The sequence below is a fragment of the Macrosteles quadrilineatus genome, unplaced genomic scaffold (genome assembly GCF_028750875.1).
Source record: "Macrosteles quadrilineatus isolate MER2022 unplaced genomic scaffold, UCM_ALF_1.0 Scaffold_8__2_contigs__length_117827958, whole genome shotgun sequence".
Classification (NCBI taxonomy): Eukaryota; Metazoa; Arthropoda; class Insecta; order Hemiptera; family Cicadellidae; genus Macrosteles; species Macrosteles quadrilineatus.
The window spans coordinates 34,794,684-34,818,743 of NW_026542601.1; the positions used below are offsets into that span (position 1 = coordinate 34,794,684).

The window sequence follows — 24,060 nt, forward strand, 5'->3', positions numbered from 1 at the left end:
TATGGCTAATATTATTTGTCTTTTTGGTTTTTATTGATTTCATAAAAAATACTTATTACAACTTGTATTCATTATTATTGATTAAAGTAACAGTAGGCCTACTGAAGATTATAGTTACCTCAATATAGAGCTGATATAAAATATTTCACATTGATTATGATTTGAGTTGTTTTGCTTTTGTTATTTCTGTGTAAAAATTGCTAAGCAAGATTATAAAAAATAACCTTTTACGGGAGCCTGTTTTAGGATTTCTCTTACTTGACTTAATTACAACCATCGTAAACCGACATTTAAAAATTAAGTGTAACATATACTGTCCATTTTGTATTATGACACATGGTTTACCAAATCAAATCTACTAACTTTTGGTAAAAAACGGTGAAGTACAAAAAACACAATAATAAATACAAACAGCTTGACTATAAAGACATAATAATTGTTGTAAGAGATTATTGTTTAATTAAGTTATTATTTCAGCAAGTTAGAAAAAAATAACTATGTAAGTTTACTTATTCCTCTTCAAAAACCATTTACTACAAAATACTATGACTAAATTATGAATGATTTAATGTTCATATTAAATTTTTCATATGAAACAATGTAAAAATACATTTAAAACACATCAAACAACAAATAGTTCTATAGGGGTGTGCGATGCATCGAAAATGCATCGAAATTTCGATTCGATTCGATTCGATGCATCGAATCGCGATTCGATTCAGTGGTGGTTCAAAAAACGATTCGATTCACGAGGGAGTCAGTATCCATATACGAAAAACGCCTGCAGAAAGTCAATGCAATACCCGCAATACAGGAGCGCGTTGCTGTTGCGTTTCCTTTACGAAGGCGTTCTTATTTAATACATTCTTTGCATTAAATATAGCTTTAATTGTTTTATATTTTTTTGTTTTGACATTGCAAATGATTAGAGGTTTGTTTTTTGTCTTGATGTAAGCAGTGTGTGAAATATTTTACTACTGTGAACCTAGCCAAAACAAGGTAGGTTACTCCAAAATCATTTTAAAAATAAGTCTGAAAAATTGTTACTTAATACTTAACTAGTAAAATTAATGTTATAGACTGATTCATTTGGTATTTTTGTTAGGTGTCTGCCGGTCCCCGTCCCCGAATTTTTGTTGGAGCAAAAGAAAAAAAAAAAGAATAATTTATTTCCAAAGAAACACTCTTATATTATTATATCTATTATTACAGAGGAATTAAAATGTTCAAATGAGAATTAAAAATTAAGTTGGCTCACGACCTTTAAGAATAAAGACACAACAGAGCAATTGCCGCACTGCCACTAGCCAGAGCCAGGTCTAGTCGTCTACTGATAAGAGTAACAAGACAAAAGCCGTGACGCAACACTAACAGTGCAAAGAAAACAAAGTCAAAAGAATAGAAAGACTATTTATCCAGACATACTAGTATAATCATTTATTGTTTATTCAATACCTAATTAAAAATATATTTTATTATTTTACATAATAAATTATAAACAAAAGAAATATCTGATATAGTGAACAGATCTGTATCTTGGTTAGATGGGGTTAAAAAAATATATTTCTAAGATCCAATACAATATTTACAACTCACAAATTACATTGAATTAATTTCTTTGAAAATAATCTCTAACAGTTTTGTGTTTTTGAATAAAGAAATATATTTCTTTGTCTCTACTCCCTTGTTTCATCACTTGCATTTTGTCAGCAATTGAAGCAACTGGGTAGCAACCGGGTGGTGTAAGAGGGGAGGGGGAGGGTCTATGACCTTGAATTCACACATCGTTGCCCGGGCCTGGCTGGTGAGACTGATTCATTGTTTTTGTTGACATACTACTACCCTTCCTTAAGAGAAAAAGGCCCTGCTGTTCCAAAAACATTGAGGGTAGTTTAAAAACATTGACCTGTGTTGCCAAGGGCACTAGGCTAGAAGATAGCATTTAACTTTCTTGTCTCTTGATTTAATATTATTTTAATCTTCTATATATTATTTAAGAGTTACTTTTCGGGTACCTAATTAGTTGTGATATTGTTTGGCTTTATTTTATGGATTTTTAATTCTTTTCATTCATTAGCTATCAAAATCAGTTGTTTTAGGATTTTAATCTCTTGCAGTAGGTCTATACTACTGTATGACATGATATGCATTTTTTAGTCCTTATTAATTATACCATAAACAATGTTTGTATGTTATTTACTGTTTTTGAGTTTTATAGGAAATTAGTTTACACAATATCTTTTCTTCAATGAGTTCTCCACTTGACATGTTGCTTCTAGCCTATTACTATTTTAGGCCCTATAAAAATAATGCCTATGTAAAGCTGTAGGCCTACTGATGCCAATAATAATTCTTTATTTATGATGATGTAACAAATAATGTAAGTGTGAGGTTATTATACTAAGGAGGTTAGGAGGCAGGGAATGAATGATACATATTGCATGGTGGAAACATATTATTTTTATTTTCTTCTTGCTTGCAGTCCTGAAGCCGGTCCACAGGCCCTAAACTTGTGATATGTAAATTTATTTCTTAATGGTCTTTTTATATTAAGTTCCATTCAAATTTGTTGTAATTTAGCTACCGGCACCTATTTAGTTATTTAAACAGTTATTAAAATGAGAATGAATGTCTTGATAAAAAAAATATTTTCTTCTTTCTTGCAGTTGAGCCAATTCAAGTAAAAATTATGAAATAGGCAAGTAAAGCAGCTCACTGGTATTTCCAGCAGTTATTCTAATACATATGATTGAAAATAAATATTTTTTCACCTAAAATTCATATGTAAAGTATGAAATAGGCCTAATACCACATCAACAAAAATTTGTATTACACAAATGTGATACATTTTAACTATTGTTAATCCACTCAATTGACAATTATGAATAGAAAAATACCGTATTGCTTCGAATCGAGTTGCATCGAATCGAATCGAAAATCTTTTGAATCGAATCGTTGCTTCGAATCGAAAATTTTTTGCTGCTTCGCACACCCCTATAGTTCTATCTACAAAACCAAGATATCATTAGCCTACAAAAATATATATTTTATGGAATGGTAGGAGCTTACATTAAAATACCCCCGCCGCAGCAAACCTGCCGACTAAGCGAATTTCCAGTTGTCTGAATTGATTTTCAATTAAATGTATTTAATTAACATTAGGTTTTAACATGAGTACATAGGCTTGCTGCTACAGGGAAGGTTAAAAATGTGTGTATTTTATTAAATTATTATAACTTAGTACAAAACATTACCAAGTTTGATTAAAATATATCCATAAACAAGCAAACTACAACATTTTACAATATTCTCCATAAGAATAACATGGGAATAAAAAAAAAACAATTTTTGAATTTTCTCCGTAACCAATTATTGTACAAAAAAACTTTGATTTACTTATTTATTTGTTTTTTTAAGCTCTTCAAAAAGGTCTGAGGAGTAATTGGGAAATTTTGTGTATAGAGGGTGAAAAATTTGAAAAACTGATTTTTACTCCATAAAATCTTCCGTAAAACCCCGTTCCCATGGTCCGATATTGCTGGTTCGCGAACTCATTCAAGTTGATCCCGCTTTCCACCTTCAAACCAAATTTCATCAAAATGGGACAAAAATTACTCAAGTTATCGTGTTTACGGACACATATATATATCGGTCCAGGGCCTTGGTCTTACCATGCCAAATGCTAAGGTAATAGGGTTCGCTATAGGGAAGTTCGCTAAAATTAGTTGGAAATTCTCCCTTAGACATTTTGTCACTTCAGAACAACTGAAGACTATTTCAAAGTACATTTCTGTCCAGATATTTAACTAGAGTATAACAAACTATTCATTGATTGTTATTTCACTAACTTAAAAATACCCCCGCCGCAGCAAACCTGCCGACTAAGCGAATTTCCATTTATCTGAATTGATTTTCAATTAAATCTATTTAAATAGCATTACGTTTAACGAGTACCTAGGTTTGCTGCCACAAGGAAATAATTGAGTGTGTTTTTAATAAAGTATTAATAGCTTAATATAAAATAAATAAATTTGCCAAGTTTGATAAAATATTAAAAATATATCCATAAACAAGCAAACTACAACATTTTATCAAATTCTCCGTAAGAATAATATAAGAATTTTAAATTTACAATTTTTTTAATTTTCTCTGTTACCAATAAACATACAAAAACACTTGATATAGGTACTAAATAATTTTTTTCAAGCTTTTTAAAAAGGTGTAGAGAGAGATTGGGAAATTTAGTGTTTTTAGGGTCAAAAACGAGAAAAACCAATTTCTACCCCACAAAACGTAAAACCCAAAATCATTAAAGTTTATCTCGCCTTACACCTTTAAACCTAATTTCATCAAAACCGGATAAAAATTCATGGACACACACATGTGTATATAAATATATATATAAATATTTGAACGAATGGTGTTTTTGCCCTCTGGGGACATTAAAACGAAAAAGTAAATCGGTCCTGGGCCTAGGTCTTAACGCGCCACCTACGGTAATAGCTACTTCCCTAAATGGGCTTCAGATTTTAAAAAAAGATGAGAAGTATATTTTCACAATCCTAAGTTCAATCATTATTATGACTAAAGTTTCAAATAGTTCCAGTTAAACACAATAACAACCTTAAAACTAAATAACATTGTTAAAAGAATAACATTTGATAAAGTTTAAAATAATAAAAGAACACAGTAAAACTAAATCTGCAAACATGTGTATGAATATAAAAGAGTTATGATGTATAGTTTTATGGTATATCTAATTACTTAAACATGACATGAAAATATAAATTCATATTACTACAGGTTCATACAAATTTATTGTAAAAAGCTTTCAGCAAATAAAGCGTTGTTTGTTAATGTAAACTTAACTACATTAATTGGAGTTAATAACGCAACAATAATGGCAGCCATAACTGACCCTAAAAATACACATAGCAAAAGGAGGAGGGTTAAGTTATTTCAAACGTTTCATCTTTTCACGCTCTAGGCAATCATAGGTTATGGTTTTTTTTCTTTGGTTATGACTTATAAATGCTACTAACATTTTACTATGAAACAATGACTCTTCTACCATGGCAATTTGCACATCTAAAATGACAAATTAACAAGAACTCCTCTCCCGTGTTTTATAAAAAATCATAGGCATGGGTGTATGGGATTCAAAGAATTGTTTGAATGACAGTTTGTTCCCTCAGTTTTGAAGTTACGTAAGAAAAACAGTTTATTCATCATTGCCTCCAGGATTGTTAATTGACAATATAAATAGGTTAACATACCTTACAGCATCAATCCTAAGATTAGTCTTTGGCGACTAGTTTGGAAACTTCAATGAAACTGCTGATGTTTCTAAACTACTCACCATAGACTATATTTAGGATTGATGACGTTAGGTATGTTAATCTATTTATATTGAATATAAACAGATTGCCCCAAAACCAGAACTATTTCTTACCTTTAAATTTGCTCAATGGAATTTAATATTTTTTTATAAAAGATTTATTCAATCTTTTTATAGACCAGTGATAAAATTGGTTTCTCTTGGGTATAGCAAGTCTTCCAATTAGAGAGCAAAACTTTTGGTCCAGATAAATTTCTGACCTTAAAAAATAGTTTTTAAGGCATATAGATATAGATCTCTTTCTGCATTGGAGATTCCTTTATCTAAAGAGGTTTGAAATAAGTTAAACAAGGAAATATATTAATTAAAAGTTAAAATATTACTTTGAAAAGGGAGGTGTTTAAACTAAACAAAAATAGAGGATACTATATGGAAAGAATGAAAGGAATCTCAACTGAGAAAATGAGACGATCACAGAGAAAACCTGAGACTGAATCTAGAGATAAACATTAAAAATACCTTTTGACTTGCACAGTAAATAAAAGCTACAAAACTACTTGACCATATAGCTGGATTAGAATGTAGATACATTTTCACTCCCTGATCAGTGATCATGTCTAGTATGAAACTTAAAACTTACCTCGACTTAACTACATAAACCTTTTGAAACAAACACTGATTACTTTGAAGTCACAGGCGCTCTGGAAGGTTTAAGAACTGTCAGTCCAATAGCGTACATCACTAAAGTCAAGACGTTGGGTAGGAAATAGATAGAACTCCAGTAACGGAGACAGATGTCGATGCGGAGCAAGGAGAAAGCCATCGACCAATAGGAGAAGTGGAGCATCTTCCACCAATAGCGCAAGAACACCCATGGGTAATGGAGCTGAAACATGCAAACAAACATAAGGATGAGGCGTAGGTTCTAAGGGTTATATTAGAACAGCAGGTTAGAACCTGAATGGGAAAGAGTCCAATCTGGCACAATAAAAAAATGCCCATTTTTAACCCATTTTTAAAATAAAAAGTATATTTTTAATTTTGAGTGTCCAATCGGAATGGACTCTTCCTCATTAAGGTTAGCCTGCTATATCCTAACAAAACAGAAAAAAAAACTATAAGATATTGAAAAAAAAAAGAAATATTTTAGTTCCTGAATAAAAATATTGGTGAATAAAAATTCCCTCAAAGAACAAGTTTGAAATCTTTGAAAAGAACATTGAAATATCACCAAAGGGGACTTGTTTGTAAGTTGCATATTTTTAGATTGTTTGAAACTCGTTTCCGAGGCAAAAAGAATAATACAATACCATCCAAAACCATCCATCTTTGAAAGCGAACACAAAAAATTTGTAAAACGCTAGGGACCTGAAGGAAGTGACCTTTCTATAGTTACCATTCGTTATTCCACTAGATCATAAGCTTTAAAACAACACATAAATTGTAACAATCGGTTAAGTAGGACAAATGGAAAAGGGATGTAACAGAGAAACCCCTTATGTTAAGTATATAGATTAAAATGGATAGTTTTGAAAATCCAACCTTCAATTCCTTGTCAGTAATGAATGGATTTGAATTATGGGCATTTTTATGCCTTTTACTATCACTGGTTGAAATATGTCAAACTCTTACCAATGGGGGGAGGGAGTTGTTCTTGAATGCCCTGTAAAACATGTCCTCCGCAGGCAAGTAGAACGGGACGGAGCATAGACAGAGATAGTAACCAGCGTACACTCCATGCCACAAGCTGGAAACTACGAATGTCACAGGCATCCTGCCAACATAACAAAATAATCAGTATACCAGAATCTACTAACTCTTCATTATGATGTTATAATGCCATGCTACCTGCCTTGTGTTCCATGTCATTCAAATAGGTGTCATCATAAAATTCAGTGCAAAGAGGGTTCTACCCGGTTAATTCAAGATAGCGGCTTAACATGCTAATGTTCCTGAATATGCCAATGATTGTGTGCTTATTGTGCTCTTAACATATCAGAGCTTACAGTGGGTGGAGCAAAAATAATTTTTAACTATTGTTTAGAAGTTAAAATTGATGTAAAAGAGACTAATTTGCGGATTTTCAAAATGATTTTGTAAATACTTAAACAAACAATTAGGTAAAGATTCAGTTCAGCCAGTGCATATTTTGGATCTTTTTGAATATTTTACAGTTTATTTCAACTCGATAAACATTAACACATTCGCTGCTGAAAACCTTTAAACAGGCGCTCGCCAATGGCGAGTAATTCCCGCCCCTCGCAGTGAACGTGTTAATGGAGGTTCTTTTTTGTAGGACCATGTTTACGCGTAAACAGCCAGCGGGTGGAACAACCTTTAATCTATGATCGATTCAAACCACCAGTGGCTTTTCTACTGACTTTTCTCATGATCTTGTTACAGTAACTGGTATGTACTTGGCGAGGACACTGTATTGGACCAACACCAACTAAACTGCTGAATAGATGAAATCACATTTTATTTTTAAAAACATGTAAAAGCTTAACTTTAAAAGTACCGGTAAGCAAAGTTTATAAATTGTGCTTAGCAAACTGGAATGAATATAAAACATAGGATGAACGAAGTCAGTAGTTTTTTCATGGTTTGATACCGGACCCAGCTGTCCTTGATCATTTAGCTATAAAGACCTCGCTAAAGTAGGCCGCGATATGCATGTAATGCGCCATGGCCCGGGAGAATATTGCGCCCCTCTTACATTGTACCTAGTGGTCGAATTTTCCTCTTCCTTGCCCCCCCCCCCCCCACGAAGGAAACTGAAACCTTGCGCCCCTGGGCTCATTTGTTTAAAGCAGTCCTGTGCTAAAGAACCACCTGATGTCAAGTTGTATTTACTTGTGTAGGCTAGTAGTAGGCAGGTAGGTTACCTGCCTCAGTGTATTTCAAGTTAACTGAAGCAACCTGCCTGCCTACTGATCTCGTGTACCGTGTCTTTAGTCAGTAACAAAGCTGTCATCTTATCCATTAAACATTCACCTTTCAGTGATTTTCACTTTGTACAAATCTACTCTAAACCAAAACTAACCTGTAAGCCTTCACGGGGAATCTCTTGTAGACGTAAGTGGCCAGCCAATACTGAATGGTCATGTTCCAGCACTTCATGGAAGATCTGATGGTTGGCTGGAAGTCTGATCCCCACGAGTCAATGTTATAAATAGCAGCAAAGCTGTACTTCTCCGTCTTTGCTTGAGAACTGTTCAATCCTGCGCCCATCCTGAGAAAAAAGAAAGTTTATTCAACATTTAAAACTAGGGTTTGCGCTAGTTATAGTACACTAGGTATAGTAGTCTTGTAACATTACAGATGAGCATCAATAGCCGATGTTTTTGAAACATCAAATCAGTTATGTATTTTCCTTAACTGAAATTGAGTTTTTGTATTTACTCTAGCAAAAAGCTGATGAAATATCAGATCAAAATATGGTGAACTGGACTATCGAAGGTGGAGCGAGAGTGAGATAACTATCACGTACATTCTTGAGGTGCTTGTTCTAAATGCGGCAAAAATAAATTCATTTGTATTAAGTATCGAGGGTAGCACTCATGTTCCAGTTTCCAGCACAATCAATTAATTAAGACGAATATTTCGTCTTACACATGTGAAAGATAAACTGCCAATCTAGAACGTCTAGCTAGTTGCTAGGTTAGTTAGCTGAGACAGAAAGCAGATGAAAAACTCAGAATGAAATAAAAAAGATCAATTATTGCCATTATTGGTTTTTGATTTGTGCTGGGACATCGATGTTTACCAGACGATGTTATCGGTATATCGATGGCCTTGACCTATCATCGATGCTCATCCCCACTTTGGTGTAGGAAAGACAAGATTGATCACAGGCATAAATGTAAACAATTTTAGGATATGGAACACATTTATTTGATTTTTGTTTCTTGAATCAATGAGTAACTATTTTGTACCCTAAACTAAAAGGAACACTGTGGTGTTATTAATTAACCATATGTTTAATGTTTAAAAGATCAGATGAACTGTTTATATATTATTATTGTTTACCTTTTGTTTTGAGCTTAGTTATTGAAATTACTAGATAAAATACTGTTCCTAAAATGTTGAGTTTGATTTAATAAATAGTTTCTTCACATGGTGTCAGGTAGAAATAAATATGGGAAGCAGAAATAAAAGAACATCTAAAGGAAATTCGAAGAAAAGGGATTACTTACAAAACGAATTTGATCTTGAATCAAGTGAAGATGAGTCTAGGCCTAGGAATCAGGTTTGTTCGAAGAGCGGTTACAGAGATAAAACCTCAACTGAAGCTTCGAGAGTTACTTCAGTGTCAGGTATGCAAACTCAAATTTCTACACCTGAAGCTTTTGATTTTCAAAATCCCGCCTTGTGGCCTCGTTGGATGAAAAGGTTTGAGAGGTACAGGATTGCTTCAGAGCTCTGCTTTAAGCCTGACAGTCAACAAATAAGTATGCTCTTGTACACTCTAGGCGACAAGGGTGAGGATCTTTTCCGTACCTTTGGTATTTCGAAAGAAAATAATCTTCAGTATGAAGAAGTAGTTAAAAGCTTTAATGATTTCTTAAAAGTCAAATGTAACATTGTGTATGAACGTGCCAAGTTTCTTAAGAGAAGACAAGGGGCCGATGAAACAGTGGATTCTTTTATAAATGACCTTCATAAATTAGCTGAAACGTGTGAATTCGGAAATTTGAAGGAAGAGTTGATACGTGATTTGATTGTAATTGGAGTCAATGATTCCAAACTTTCAGAGACTCTACAAATGGACGATTCACTAACTTTAAGCAAGGCTATTACCAAAGTTCGGCAATCCGAGTCTGTTTTGAAACAGCAAAATGTAGTAAGAGATAGAGCTAGCGACATATCAAACACAATTAGCCAAGAGGAAGTAGGAGTCGTTAGCAATAAAGTAGACTCTTTCAGAAACAAGTTTAGATGTAGTGAATGTAACCTATTTCATAAGTATAGGGAGTGCCCGGCATATAAAGTTGAGTGTCTTAGATGTGGTGTCAATGGACATTTTGCTAGGTGTTGTATAAAAGGACAGAAAACAATACGGGAAGTTGAGGACAAAAAGGAAAATGTAACTTCAAATTCTTATCTAGGCGAAATTCAAGTTAAGAAATATGGCAAAGAATGTCCTGTAGTTGAAATAGAAATCAATGAATGTAAAGTTCTGTTTAAAATGGATACAGGGGCCGATGTATCAGTCATAGGAGAACATCAAGCTCGATCCCTCGGTCTCCAATTGCAATGTTGCGATCGTGTATTGTATGGACCGGGCAAAAATAGACTCAACATTCGGGTGTAGCTAAGGTTCTTCTCAAATACAATGACCGAGTATTGCCAGAAGATTTGTACGTGCTAGGTAAACAAAATTCTCCGTTGCTTAGCCGAAACGCATTACTTAGTTTAGGTCTGATAACCTTTAATGTCAATTTGATTGATAAGGATGATGTTGAACAGTTATGCCCAGAGGTGTTCAATGGGATGGGCAGTCTAAACAGTAGTTACAAGATTAAACTACAAGATAATGCTCAGCCTTATGCAGTAATGTCCCCCAGAAGAGTGGCTGTATCTCTATACCAACCAGTACGAGAAGAGCTAGATAAAATGATAAAAGAAGGTGTTATTGAAGCCATATCAGAACCAACAGAATGGTGTTCACCCATTGTAGTGGTGCCTCGTGTAGGAGGTAGAATAAGGCTATGTGTAGATTATACAAAATTGAATACTTATGTGCAAAGAGAACATTTACAACTACCATCAGTTGAAGAATCCTTGGCTAAGATTGAAGGTGGCAAATATTTCAGTAAACTGGACGCAGCTAATGGATTTTGGCAAATACCTCTTGATGAAAGTTCATACAAGTTAACAACTTTCATTACTCCATTTGGAAGGTATTATTTCAAAAGGCTACCATTTGGAATTTGTTCTGGCCCAGAGGTATTCCAAAAGAGGATAAGTCAGATACTAGCAGACATTCCAGGAGTGATTAATCAGGCTGACGACATATTGGTTGTAGGGAATACAGAAGAGGAACACGGCACTAGAGTAAAGCTTGTGATTGAAAGATTGTCTGAAAATGGAGTGACTCTTAATAAAAACAAGTGTTTATTTGGTCTCACAAATGTAACATTCCTTGGGCATTTGATAACTCAAGATGGTATAAGCCCAGATCCAGAAAAGATTAAGGCCATTTCATCTACAAAGGAACCCACTTGTGTTTCAGAGCTGAGACAGTTTTTGGGTATGGTGAACCAGCTAATGAAATTTGTACCAAACCTAGTAGAACTGACAGCGCCTTTACGCTGTCTATTGAAGAAACAAAGTTTGTGGGTATGGGGGGAATCCCAGGACAAGGCGTTCAAATTGTTAAACGATGCAGTGACAAAATCCCCAGTGTTGGCTCCTTACAAAAGTAATGCTGAGATTAGAATTACGGCAGATGCATCTTCATATGGCATTGGGGCGGTAATGGAGCAGCTGCACGGTGAGGTGTGGAGACCAGTAGCATATGCATCCAGAGGTTTGACTGATGTTGAAACTCGCTATGCACAAATAGAAAAGGAAGCATTAGGTGTGACTTGGGCATGTGAAAAGTTTTCAATGTATGTGTTGGGAAAGCAATTCCAAGTGTACACAGACCACAAACCGTTAGTAGAAATTCTAGGGTCAAAGCCTATTTCAGAGCTTTCGTCTAGGCTTCAAAGATTTAGAATGAGGCTTTTAGTCTTTGATTATAAGGCAATTTATCTACCTGGGAAAGAAAACTTCACGGCAGATTGTTTATCTCGAAGCCCTGGAAACCTCAAAGAAGACTTTGGCAAAGACAGAATCTATGAACTGACTGTAGACGATGCACTATTCATCAGAAGCATTGTAGAAACTTTTCCTTGTTCAGATAAACGACTAGAAGAAATTAAACAAGCTGAAGGTAATGATCCCGAGAGCCGTGAAATCTTATCGTCAATTTTGGAGAATAAATGGCGTAAGAACTCGATATTTTGGAAATATAAAGATGAACTTGTTTTGGAAGATGGCTTGATCGTAAAAGGAAGAAGAATGTTTATACCAAGAAGTTTACGGAAGGAAATTTTAAATAAAATTCACGAAGGCCATTTAGGTGTTGTGAAATGTCGTTCAGAGCAAAAGAATCCGTCTGGTGGCCGGGCTGTTCGAGAGATGTGAAGTCTGAAGTAGAAAACTGTCTTGTGTGTCTTGAACACCGTCAAGTGAACAAAGAGCCTTTGATGCCCACAGAACTTCCAAAAGGTCCTTGGATTTATCTTTCCGCAGATCTATTTATGTGTAATAGGAAGTGGTATTTGGTGGTTCAAGACTATTATTCAAGATTTATTGAGTTAGTTGAACTCAGTGTTCTGTCCTCCAATTTGGTTATAGGAAAGTTAAGGAACATTTTTGCAAGACATGGAATTCCATATAAGATTCGGACTGATGGTGGAACTCAATTCACATCACAAGAGTTCAAGGATTTTGCAAAAGAGTACGGGTTTGAAGCAACGACCACTAGTCCGTACTTTCCTCAGGCAAATGGAGGTGCTGAGAACGCAGTGTCAATAGCCAAAAGAATTTTGTTGAAAAATAAAGATCCAAATCTAGGGCTATTAGTTTACCGGACAACAAAGCTAGAATCGGGACTGTCTCCAGCAGAGTTGCTTTATGGGAGAAAATTGAGGTCAAATCTTCCGTCATTGAAAGATTTTGAAAAAGTCAATACTAATGATTTGGCTGGTTTTCGACAAAACGACAAACGCATAAAAGAGAGAATGAAGAGGAATTTTGACAGCAGGAGACGAGCAAGTGAACTAAAACCTCTGGAAGAAGGGGATAAGGTCTGGATTAGAGACCTGAAATGTAACGAATCGTATCAAAATCAGACATTTATCCCCGATCATATTGGGTAACACTAAATAGTGGAAGACGGCTTAGAAGAAATCGATGGCATCTAACACTATTGCCATTAGAAGAAAGAGTGAATATTGAACAGCCTAATACAATCCCTCGTGTACCTGATCAGATAACCCACGACACTTCTCGAAGAAGTCAGAGACTCCTAAGAAGACTAAAACGATATGATTAAAAGAAGATGTGTGACAAAGAGAGATGTGGTGTTATTAATTAACCATATGTTTAATGTTTAAAAGATCAGATGAACTGTTTATTTTATTTATTATTATTGTTTACCTTTTGTTTTGAGCTTAGTTATTGAAATTACTAGATAAAATACTGTTCCTAAAATGTTGAGTTTGATTTAATAAATAGTTTCTTCACAAACACACTGTTATCTTTTGCTCTCAATGCGTAACACAAATTAAGCAACTACTGTATTATATAAACTTTTACAAGTGAGATATTTTTTCTGTCAAAAAAATTTAATTAAGTTCAATCTGGAGATCTAGATATAGAGCATTTTCTTGAGCCTTGTTTTTTTCAACAATGGGGGAATAACTATTTAAATCTTAAAATAGGTTTAAGGATACATCTATTGCAAAGCACATGTAGCCTAAAGCAACTATGGTAAAAACTGTTTTACACATCACATGCTTTCCACAATACCTTAAAGTAGACTTTTAACAAACTTACATTCTGGATAGGGCGAAAAACTCAGTAGAAGGCCCCTGACCAGGTTTAGGCTGTGTAAATGCAGGATAGGCTCCCAACCCGCTCATCGTAAAGACACACTCAGACAGACGCATCCCGATGTACATACGCATGCGGAAGTTGAAGAACGACGGATACAAGTACCAGACTCTGTAAGCCATCGAGCGTTCGTTGTAGAACTCGTCTGTCATGGCGTACTGAAAAATTTTTATTAGTTATTTTTATTCACGGTCAAATATTTTTTTTATCGAGATATATTACTGAACGAATATAGTCTGTTGTGATTGTATGGTTTTGATTACATCATGTGATTATATATTTATTTCAAGTACTAGCTGTGTGCCCGTTCTACACACGTGGATCTTATCGTAGTCAGTTAAAACCTTATTATATTAAGCAGTTGGTTTGCATACTTTCAGATATGCTGCCAAAACTATTATATAAAAACCTTCGCAAATACAGTATCTGACAGTTTCAAGCCAAAACTAATGCTTCGCAATTAAATGTCACCCGGATCTTGTTGGTCTATATGTTAAATCCAACGATTGAACTAAAAAACGCTTTATAGATCTATAAGGCAATGTTAAAAGTATTTAAGGTACTGCCTCAACCTCACAATTTAACCCTTTATTCGAGTTGACATTTTCATTATCAAGGTGCTCTTGTCCTTTCCGTGAAACACTGAGAAATAAGGACAACGTTGCGTTACCAACAGACATACACACAAAAATACAGAACTTAATTAGGGAATTTGCTACGCTTTAGGCATAACAAAGTACATATAAAACTATTATTTGAAATCTTTGTTAATGTCATAAAATGTTATCATAACAATTTATATTTGCTTGGACCGAAGATGACCCGAAATTCTATATGAATCGGCTTGCTTTATGAAATGAAGTACTATAGACGATTTAGATTGGTAATTTATAATAAAAATTACCAAAATAGGCCACGAACTATTGATACATAAACAACGTTCAAAGCGTTTCAACAATTCATGATGGTTTGCTGAATAAATGTTTTACTAAAATGCGTTATCGTTTTCTTATCATAAACTAACATTTTGGAATCCAGACAGAAAAAGCAAAACTTATACAGTTAAGATATCAATTAAATTGAATACGCCTGTAATAAATAAGGTGCAACACCAACGATAACTAATTTGTAAATTAGGCCATCTTGAGTGTTACAGACAGACAGACAGAAATTTAGATGAGACTTGTTTCGGTTTCTTTAATGTATAAAACGTTTAACTACCTAAAAGTTTATGATTCTGAGCAATGTACAGACAAAACTCTAATTTTATTTATATAGATTATTGACGTGGTTTATTATAATTATTATAATGTATTAGAGAAAGAACAAGAATCTTGAAATATGTGTCATAAAGATAAAATTTTATTCACTCCATTAGGTTTAACGTTTTCCAGCAACCTCAGCAACTCCAAAAATAAAGACGATCGATGGAACGATTTTTAGGTTATTACCATGTAGTTGATACTAATCCCTTAAGTAGGTGGATGTAATTTTGAAACCAGTTGTAAATTGCAATTCTAATGTTAATGTCCCTAAACTGCTTTGTGGAAACCTAAAAACTAAAAAATCAATTTTAAAAACTAACCAAGTAATATTCCTAACTAAGTAATATACTTCAGTTAGAGGATGCAAAATTTCTTTGTGACAAACAAATAAAAAATAAGTTAACGTAATAAATTAATACACTACACTAGGTACTGAGTGGTTATGTGATCATCTAATATTCATACTTATAGGTAGGGAACTGTTTATGACGATTAGATTAAGGTATATACAATCCTAAAATGCTATGGGAAGGGAGGGAAACAGGTCCGCGACGTAGGAAAGGCGGAAGTAGTAAAGGCGAGCAGTCCGGAGTGTGGGAACTGTTTATGACGATTAGATTAAGGCATCTACATTCCTAAAATGCTATGGGAAGGGAGGGAAACAGGTCTGCAACGTAGGAAAGGCGGAAGTAGTAAAGGCGAGCAGTCCGGAGTGTGGGAACTGTTAATGACGATTAGATTAAGGTATCTACAATCTTAAAATGCTATGTGAAGGGAGGAAAACAGGTCCGAGACGTAGGAAGTGGTGAAGGAAGTAGTCAAGGCAAGCAGTCCGGTGTGGGAACATACTAATGACAATTAGTAAGATTAGACGATTACGATTGGTATCTGCAATCTTAAAATGCAATGGGAAGGGAGGGAAACAGGTCCACGACGTAGGAAGAGGTAAAGGAAGTAGTAAAGGCGAACAGTGTGGAGTCTGGGAACTGGAAACCAATTGTAACAGTTAGATTTATGTAGGCCTATCTGAAATTGAAATACTGAAATGCTATGAGAAGCGATGGAAACATGTCCAAGACATAGGAAATGGTGAAAGAAGTAGTAAATGCTAGCAGTGCAGAGTGTGGGAAATGTTTGTGGCAATTAGATTAATGTATTTAAAATACTAAAATGCTATGGAAAGAGATGAAAACAGGTCCACGACGTAGAAAGTAGTAAAGTTTAGCATCACAGAGTGTTGGAACCGTTTGTGGCAGTTAGATTAATGTATCTGTAATACTTAAATGCTATTAGAAGGGAAGGAAACAGGTCCATGACGTAGGAAATGGTGAAGGAAGTAGTAAAGGCTGGCATCGCAGGGTGGGGGAATGATGGTCCCCAGGTACTGTAACCTAATCCTCAAAATGAAAAAAAAAACATAACTTAACCCTCAAACAACCGTTAATGATCAACCGTTGGCTTACCTTAAGAGGAAAGATGTAAGATGATACGAGGAAAGCAACAGCCCAGAGAGGGACTGGCATAATCCTCTCCAACGTAGCCTCTTTGCACGGAGCCAGTTCAGAAAATGGAGCATTAAACATATCCCAGTACATGCGGTACTTGAAGTATGGTCCTGAAAAAATTGGTGACTTACAATTTTGACAGTCTAAACTTTAGGTTATATATACAGATTATATTTAAATCAGTATGCCCTTTATGCATTATCTAACCGATCATTCAATCGCCACTAAACAGTGAAATATTTTTCTTTATTACTGGGAAGGTTATTGTCGGATTACCATTTCTATATCAACTAAGGGCTCTGCCCTCTGATTGTTATAAAGTACAAGGGCTGTCCGTAAAGTAAGGTTCCCTTCAAACTCCCAAAGTGGGCTGGGTAAAATGGAACCAAAGTTGAGTCCCTTACACCATCAACCTCCCCTATAGGGAAATTTGCTAATATAAACAAACAGATAAACCGTGAGAGCTCTAGACGGGGAGACGAGATCATGCAACTACTCGTCTGTAAGTTGAGAAAAATACATTTTGATAATGGCTTCCCAAAACTATAAACCAAGGACCGCTATAAACGAGACCGAATATCAGGGGTTTTAACTTACTTTATTGACTGTTTTAATACTAATACTTTATATTTTACCTGTCAGCACGCCAATGTAGCAAAACGAGTAGTGAAAAATGTCCATGAACCCAGGAGGCGCAATACGACAAACCTCCGGCTCTATGAGAGGAGAATCATCTGCAATGTCGGAGTCCTTGTTCTTTTCAGCAATTGCACTGTCATGCACTTCAAACGCCAATCCAACCAGCTGAAATGTTACGTAGATATAGACCTATTGATCATTCTTCTAGGCTACATTAATTTTTATTTTACTTTCTAAAATTAGTCAACAATTAGTTAACAACAAGGCAAGGAATTGAATGAGTGGTTGATGCATATATATGCATCCATGCTTCAATACAATTGTCTAGGTAGCCAAGTAAATAGTTACCTATATTGCTCTTTCTCACCTTCAAATATGAAGGTTGCATGATTCGATTTCAGCATAGACAAAAGAATTAAATATAGATTGATAAAGTAAGTTTCCGCCATGTGCCGCTAGAGCGTGCTTAGTGTTCGTCGATTCACCGTCTGCTACCAGCACTACCACCCTTGCAAAGGGAACGCTACCAATGTGTCAGACCCACTTTTCAATATGAGTAAACTACAAAATTCTGAAATCCCGCAATTTAATGGAAAAGCCCATTTTTTATAAATCCCTGGAAATTTTTAAGACAATGAAAAACGACGGGACAAACTCCTAAGACATAAGTCGTTTATTCAGCAAAATTAACATAAAATGCATCAGCTACGTCAAAAACATAATTAAATATATACATAAACTAAAAAAATCTCTTATCTAAATTAAAACTGTCAACTATGCTACTGTATTTACACTACCAGTTCTAGGGCAAAGAAACTCACAAATGCTGCAGAAGGTTGTAGTTATCCATCAAAGAATTCTTTAGTCTTTTATGATATCTATTTAAATCCTGTTCGGTCTTTAGGGAAGGAGGAAGGTTATTAAAAAGCTTGACGGCATTGTATTGAAAATTTTTTTGGAAGAATGACATTGAGTGTGAATTGGATTATTGTATATGACTTTTTAATTTGTCTGGAAAATATATCTCAAAATAGTACCTAAACTGACTTATGCATTGTGTTTATTCTCTGTTTTTGTCCCTTGGAACACCTCATCCCACTTTTCACTTTTTAGATAATATTTAAGCCTTTGAATATCAGAGGTATAGAAACTCTGTCCGTACTTAAACTTGACTTGCCTATCAGTGTTTGATAAACTTATGTTTGTCGTTATAGTCTGGGCACTGTAGTCAGACAATATAGTCTTAATAGTTTCACTCTTTGTGCCATCGTGATCGTTTGCAAAGATGTGATCAATTAAGGTGTGTGATCCTGAGGCATCTCTTGTATACGAGTGGATAGTGTTGTACAGACCAAATGACACCATGATCACAGTAAAGTCTCCAAGAACAAAAACCTTGTTGTGCTTAGCTGCATATTTATTTCAACAGTCACTCGTATATTCAAAGAAATTATCATAGTGACCTGATGGCGGTCTGTAGCCCGCTACAATAAGTATTTTACTTATTTTACTGACTTCTACTGACATTGCAGAAAGTTCACAAACTAAATGCTATAGGCTACAGTCAAAAGGTTGGTGTTTTATACCAGGAGAGCACCATATTGCCACACCGCCCCCATTAATTTTAGTTCTACAGAAAGCAGAGACGTAAGTCAAGTTGCCTAAGACTAAATTTTCTATCTCATGCTCTTTCAAGAAATGTTCGGACAAACACAGGATATCAGGAATCTCATCTATAATAAATATTTCTAGCAGATATACTTATTAGACTCTTAATATTCTGATGTGCTATTTTGAGGCAGTTAATCATCTTATTCTTTCTCTGGTTCCCCTTAGGAAGTGTGCCCAAGGAACCCCCAAAGGTTTCTGAGCCTCTCCTAAAAGATGTTGGTCACAAATGTTAGAGTATTGTGGTTGTTTCTTTGCTCAGCTATATAAGAACATACAGGATTAGGTGGAACTTTTTTGGATACAGTTATTGATTTGTTGTTCAGCCGAGGCTTAGGATAGAGTTGACTATTAGAAGGTGTCTGGATGGGGAAAGAACATTTAGACAGATTCATTGAATCTGCCAAATATGTTTACCCTTGAAATTCAGATGTAGCCCATGTCTGATGGAATGCAAAACGAGGGATGGAACTTAAGGACAGAAATGTAACGTTATTGTATTTAGATGACAGGCAATGATTGTATGCCATTGTTTTGTGTGAGAAAGCCGGAGTTTACTTCATTCACAGATGCATTGAGGGAGGGATTGTCGTGTCTAGCAGGAAGACCAACGAGGATTACTTATGTGCTAGAGATTTTGCCAATGAGTAGTTTCCAAGTCTAAGCTGCAGCGTTCGTTTACATTATTATTGGTCCCCCCCCCATTATGACGATATAATCACAAACATTTGAAGAATATGCTCTTACTTTTTGTAAAATGTTTTCCATCTTACCATTAGGTGGTTTTACCCAATCAGTCACTACACTTTCTGATTTTACTTTTTCCCTAAGCAGCCTCGATATGAGGCACCCGTGACTATCTGAGCACACAACAATCAACACTGGCTTTGAGAGGGTACGAACTGAAGATACAGGGAGCGGAATATGAGCATGAGTTTGCCCGATGGAATTCGTTTTGGATGGAAATGGTTTTTTTTTAGGAAGATAATTATATTTTTAGGAAGGACAGTCTTTTCAGGAGTTATCCTAGGTGGGGGTATCTTTTTTGGAGAGACGATTGACTCTCCAGGGAAAGATCATTGTCTAGCGATGCAAGAACGCTAAATTTATTTTTGATTTTCAAAACATGTTTCGAGTACCTTACTCGCCGAGTTTCGGGGGAGGGGGGGGGGAAGAAGTTGGCAACCCTGGCTTGAACAACCAACTTGTCAGTGGCAACGCTCGCTAGCGCTTGACGCTGCAGCGGTGTGCGCCAGAACTATGTGGCACTCCTAGCAGTGGATGCCAGAACGTATGCTAACCGCAGCCTGCTGTCTGTCTATATTTAATTCTTTTCTCTGCGATTTCAGGTAAGATTGACATCACATTAGACCTATATATTTTGACAGTTCTGGAAGACAATGATGATGTTTCTGTTACCGCAGTAGATATTCATGACTGTAACGCAATGTCAGATAGGCTAAATATAAAAATGTTTCCGTGATCGTGGGAGACGTTGATGATATCCCCGCAAGTTCGCAAGAAGTTAAATATTTAGATATTCGATCCCTAAAGATGATGATGATTTCTTTTTCTTGACCACTGTAATTAGCAGATTTTCTATGATCACGGGAGTCAATCGTTCCTGAATCAATCATTCAATGTTCCTGTTGCCGCGGAAGACGTCCTACAAACATACAATGCTACCCATCTGTAGTGTATTCCAACTTAGGTTGGGCGTTTGTGTATTGTTAGTTGTAATGTGTTAGTTAAGTTTTTTTACCTGAGGACGAGATCAGATTCCAGATCCCGAAACGTTGTGTATTGTTTTAACCATCGTGATGGAAAATGTCCGCAATAAACCTTTGAACAACATTAACTCACCATCACCAACAATGAACTTCAAACAAAAAAAACATACAATATTATTCCACCATCGTGGGATACAATGATAATGTTTCTGTGACCGCAGTAGATTTAGTAGGTATGTATGACGATAATTGCAGAAGACGGCGATGATGTTTCCAAGACCAAGGCTAATAGTTTTTTTTCCATATTGCAGGAGCGGTGATGTCCACATGACCTTGGGAAATGCTCACGATATTACCACAATAAAATTATCATTGATGGGCAATGTCACGGTCAGATTATGCGAGGAGTCGGACTAGCCACAGGTCAGATTAGCGGGGTTCAACGGTACGGTACAAAAAATATTTGAAAATACAACTTACCTTGAGTGTAAGAATCATTTGTATAAGATTTGTGTGAGACGGTGGATAAGGTATTCCAAAATATTCCGTGGTTCGGAAGAATATCAAATAAGTAAACGTGAATGCAAAACTGTAGACATGGATGGATCTGAAAAACAAAAATTTTTAGTTAATATTAGTCTTTTACAATTGAATTTTAAGACTCTTTCTTAAAAGACTTTGTTACTTGTAGCCCTACCATTGATTAAATACAAATTAGTAAATTCACAAAATGTAGGCGGTTTAAGGGGAGGGTCTCCTAGGTTCTACCACCACTTTCTTAGCTTAATGTAAACGGTATGTCAACTGTCAACTGATCACCTGTTGACTGTTGTTTCAAAGTTAGAGTGGAGGGGATGGGATTGTTTCCTCTCAAACCGCCTAACTTTTGTGAACGGAGTATAGTTGAGTATATTAGTACCGTACGATAACTTAGTAAAAAAACCATGCAGCAACAATACAGTACCTGGTAACTTACCAATAAGTTACATAAGAAAGATAGCTTCAAAATAATGAATTTCTATAAACAACTAGCAGAATAAATAACAGACTCTAATCAACATGAACAAAACAACAGCTGGATATTATTACAACTACAACTGCACATTTAAAGAAACATTAATTAACAAAACTGTCCTGACTTCAACGTGAAATTGAAACCTTGATGTAAACTGTACCTATACCGTCACGTATGTGATAGGTAGCTTGAAACACTATTTGGTTGGGTTCATGAAGCCTTTGCCCATAAGTTAATTTTGTTGATCAAGAACTGATTAGCTTATTTAGAAGTTAAAAATAACCATTTCTGGCCTAACCTTTTTATAAAACAAATGTGTGCATCCTAAAACACACTGATCCTTCTAGGTCTACAACAAGTTATTTGATCTATTTCGGGCTTAGGCCCCACTGAAACTAATTAAATCATAAACATAGGCAACTAGGCCTAAGTTAGCTACCTTTTGTTTCCATATAAGATGATGAGTGAGTTGACCAAAACAGTAAACAAGGGATGTAATATGTGTCGGCCTGAAGCAATAAATACAATTGTAAATCCAAAAGCAGTAGCTACCCATTTTCTACATTCTTTATCTTTTATCTGTCTCAAGAAGTGACCGAATCCTATGCAGGAAAATAACAAAGATAGATAAACAATATCGTCCCATTCCATTTTGAAGTTAAAACAACCCTAAAAACAATAAAGAAAGAACACTGACGAGTGACGTGATTTTTTTTATCGGCTATTATAGATGTTCAAACAAGCAGTCAATGACACTTGTTATTGAGAAACTCGCGAATGGAATATTCAATCAAGTAACATTTCGTTTTAGTGATGGGAGAATCGAATACAGAATCGAATAGTATTCGAATACAGCCCGAGTATTCGTAGATTCGAATACTTCAGATTCGTACGAATACTTTTTTGTGAATACTCTTGACCTCAGATTTTGCAGGATTTCTATTCGGGGGATTCAAAAATGTATTCAACACTTTTTCAACTACTGAATTCCCTTTTGAATATCTTACGTTACGAATCCGTAGCATTCGTAAGAGTATTTAATGTTTTTACTGCAGCATTTGTTTTCATCTGTTCGTTATAATTTTACCATTAGCCCTATAATTTACATAAGATTATTATTAATCGTTAACATTTAGAATATATTGGATACCTATTTAAAATATTAGGTTACTACTGGTAGAGGGCAATTGAATAGAATTTATTATAACTACAACCGATTTATATAGTTACATGGCAAAATAACATGCATATCTGATGTAAATTATCCATACAAATGAATAAGACATATTATTAAAGATATTAATTAGTTAATATAATAGAAAATAATACATTAATAAGACTGTAACTGACCATGAAATAATTATAAGTCAAAATAAATGTACCTTTTAAAAATCATATAATTTAAAATTACATTGAATAAATTATATTAATGAATTAATTACTGTAAAACGAAATAACAGTGGCCAAAAGAACCGTTGCATTATGAAAAAAGAATTACACACTCATTTTCCATGCTTTGCAGACTCAAAGGTGTTTGAATACAAGTATTCGTAAAAGTATTCGAATACAGGGGAGGCTACGAATTCACTGTATTCGATTCTTTAAAGTATTCGATTCTCCCATCACTATTTCGTTTTCGTATGTTTACATTTACATCACATCAAGTCCAAGACAACCTCCAACCGAACCTACAACCTAACAAAAACAAACCTAATCGAATACTACAATACTACTGGAACTGGACTGGATGGAGATTGGAGATAGACTTAAAACACTGCAGACGACAGACAGATTATAAAAACCAGCTGATGTGTCAAGTACCAACTAACTGCTCAAAATTAATTTAACACTTTAGGTTATTACTTTCATATGAACGAGTTTGATGTTACAAGTTACTATACTGTAGCTTTAAGTTCTGAACTTAAAAGTATGTTTTATCTATGCTTAAATGTTCTCTTATAGTTAAAAGTGGTGACTTGTAGCTTGTAATTTCCATATAAGATTTACATTGGGTGATTACAGATAATAGTTTGTAGTTTATTAAATAAGAGGTTATGGACTTTTACTTGTAAAACATTGATACTATATCATAAAATATTTATAAAAATAGAACCGGTAGTTCCATAAAATAATTTGCAATTCACGAACCCTACTTGCGACGTTGCCAATTCTACCAGGCCGCGGCCTGGAGTTAAAGGCGGCCGTGGTCAGTGCCCTAGTAGACACAACACCT

General features: G+C 35.0%; 1 protein-coding gene across 1 annotated transcript; it reads right to left on the minus strand.

The window, feature by feature from the left end:
• Positions 1 to 1,123: 1,123 nt before the first annotated feature.
• On the minus strand, positions 1,124 to 22,633 carry LOC128999961 (lysophospholipid acyltransferase 7-like). Its single transcript, XM_054426762.1, has 8 exons — positions 22,267 to 22,633; positions 21,293 to 21,419; positions 17,411 to 17,579; positions 16,734 to 16,885; positions 13,949 to 14,163; positions 8,382 to 8,570; positions 6,971 to 7,112; positions 1,124 to 6,224 (listed from the first exon to the last, which is right to left on the minus strand). The coding sequence occupies exons 1-8, from the start codon at positions 22,476 to 22,478 to the stop codon at positions 6,018 to 6,020; spliced, it is 1,413 nt and encodes a 470-aa protein (XP_054282737.1). The 5' UTR covers positions 22,479 to 22,633; the 3' UTR covers positions 1,124 to 6,017.
• Between the last annotated feature and the right edge of the window lie 1,427 nt (positions 22,634 to 24,060).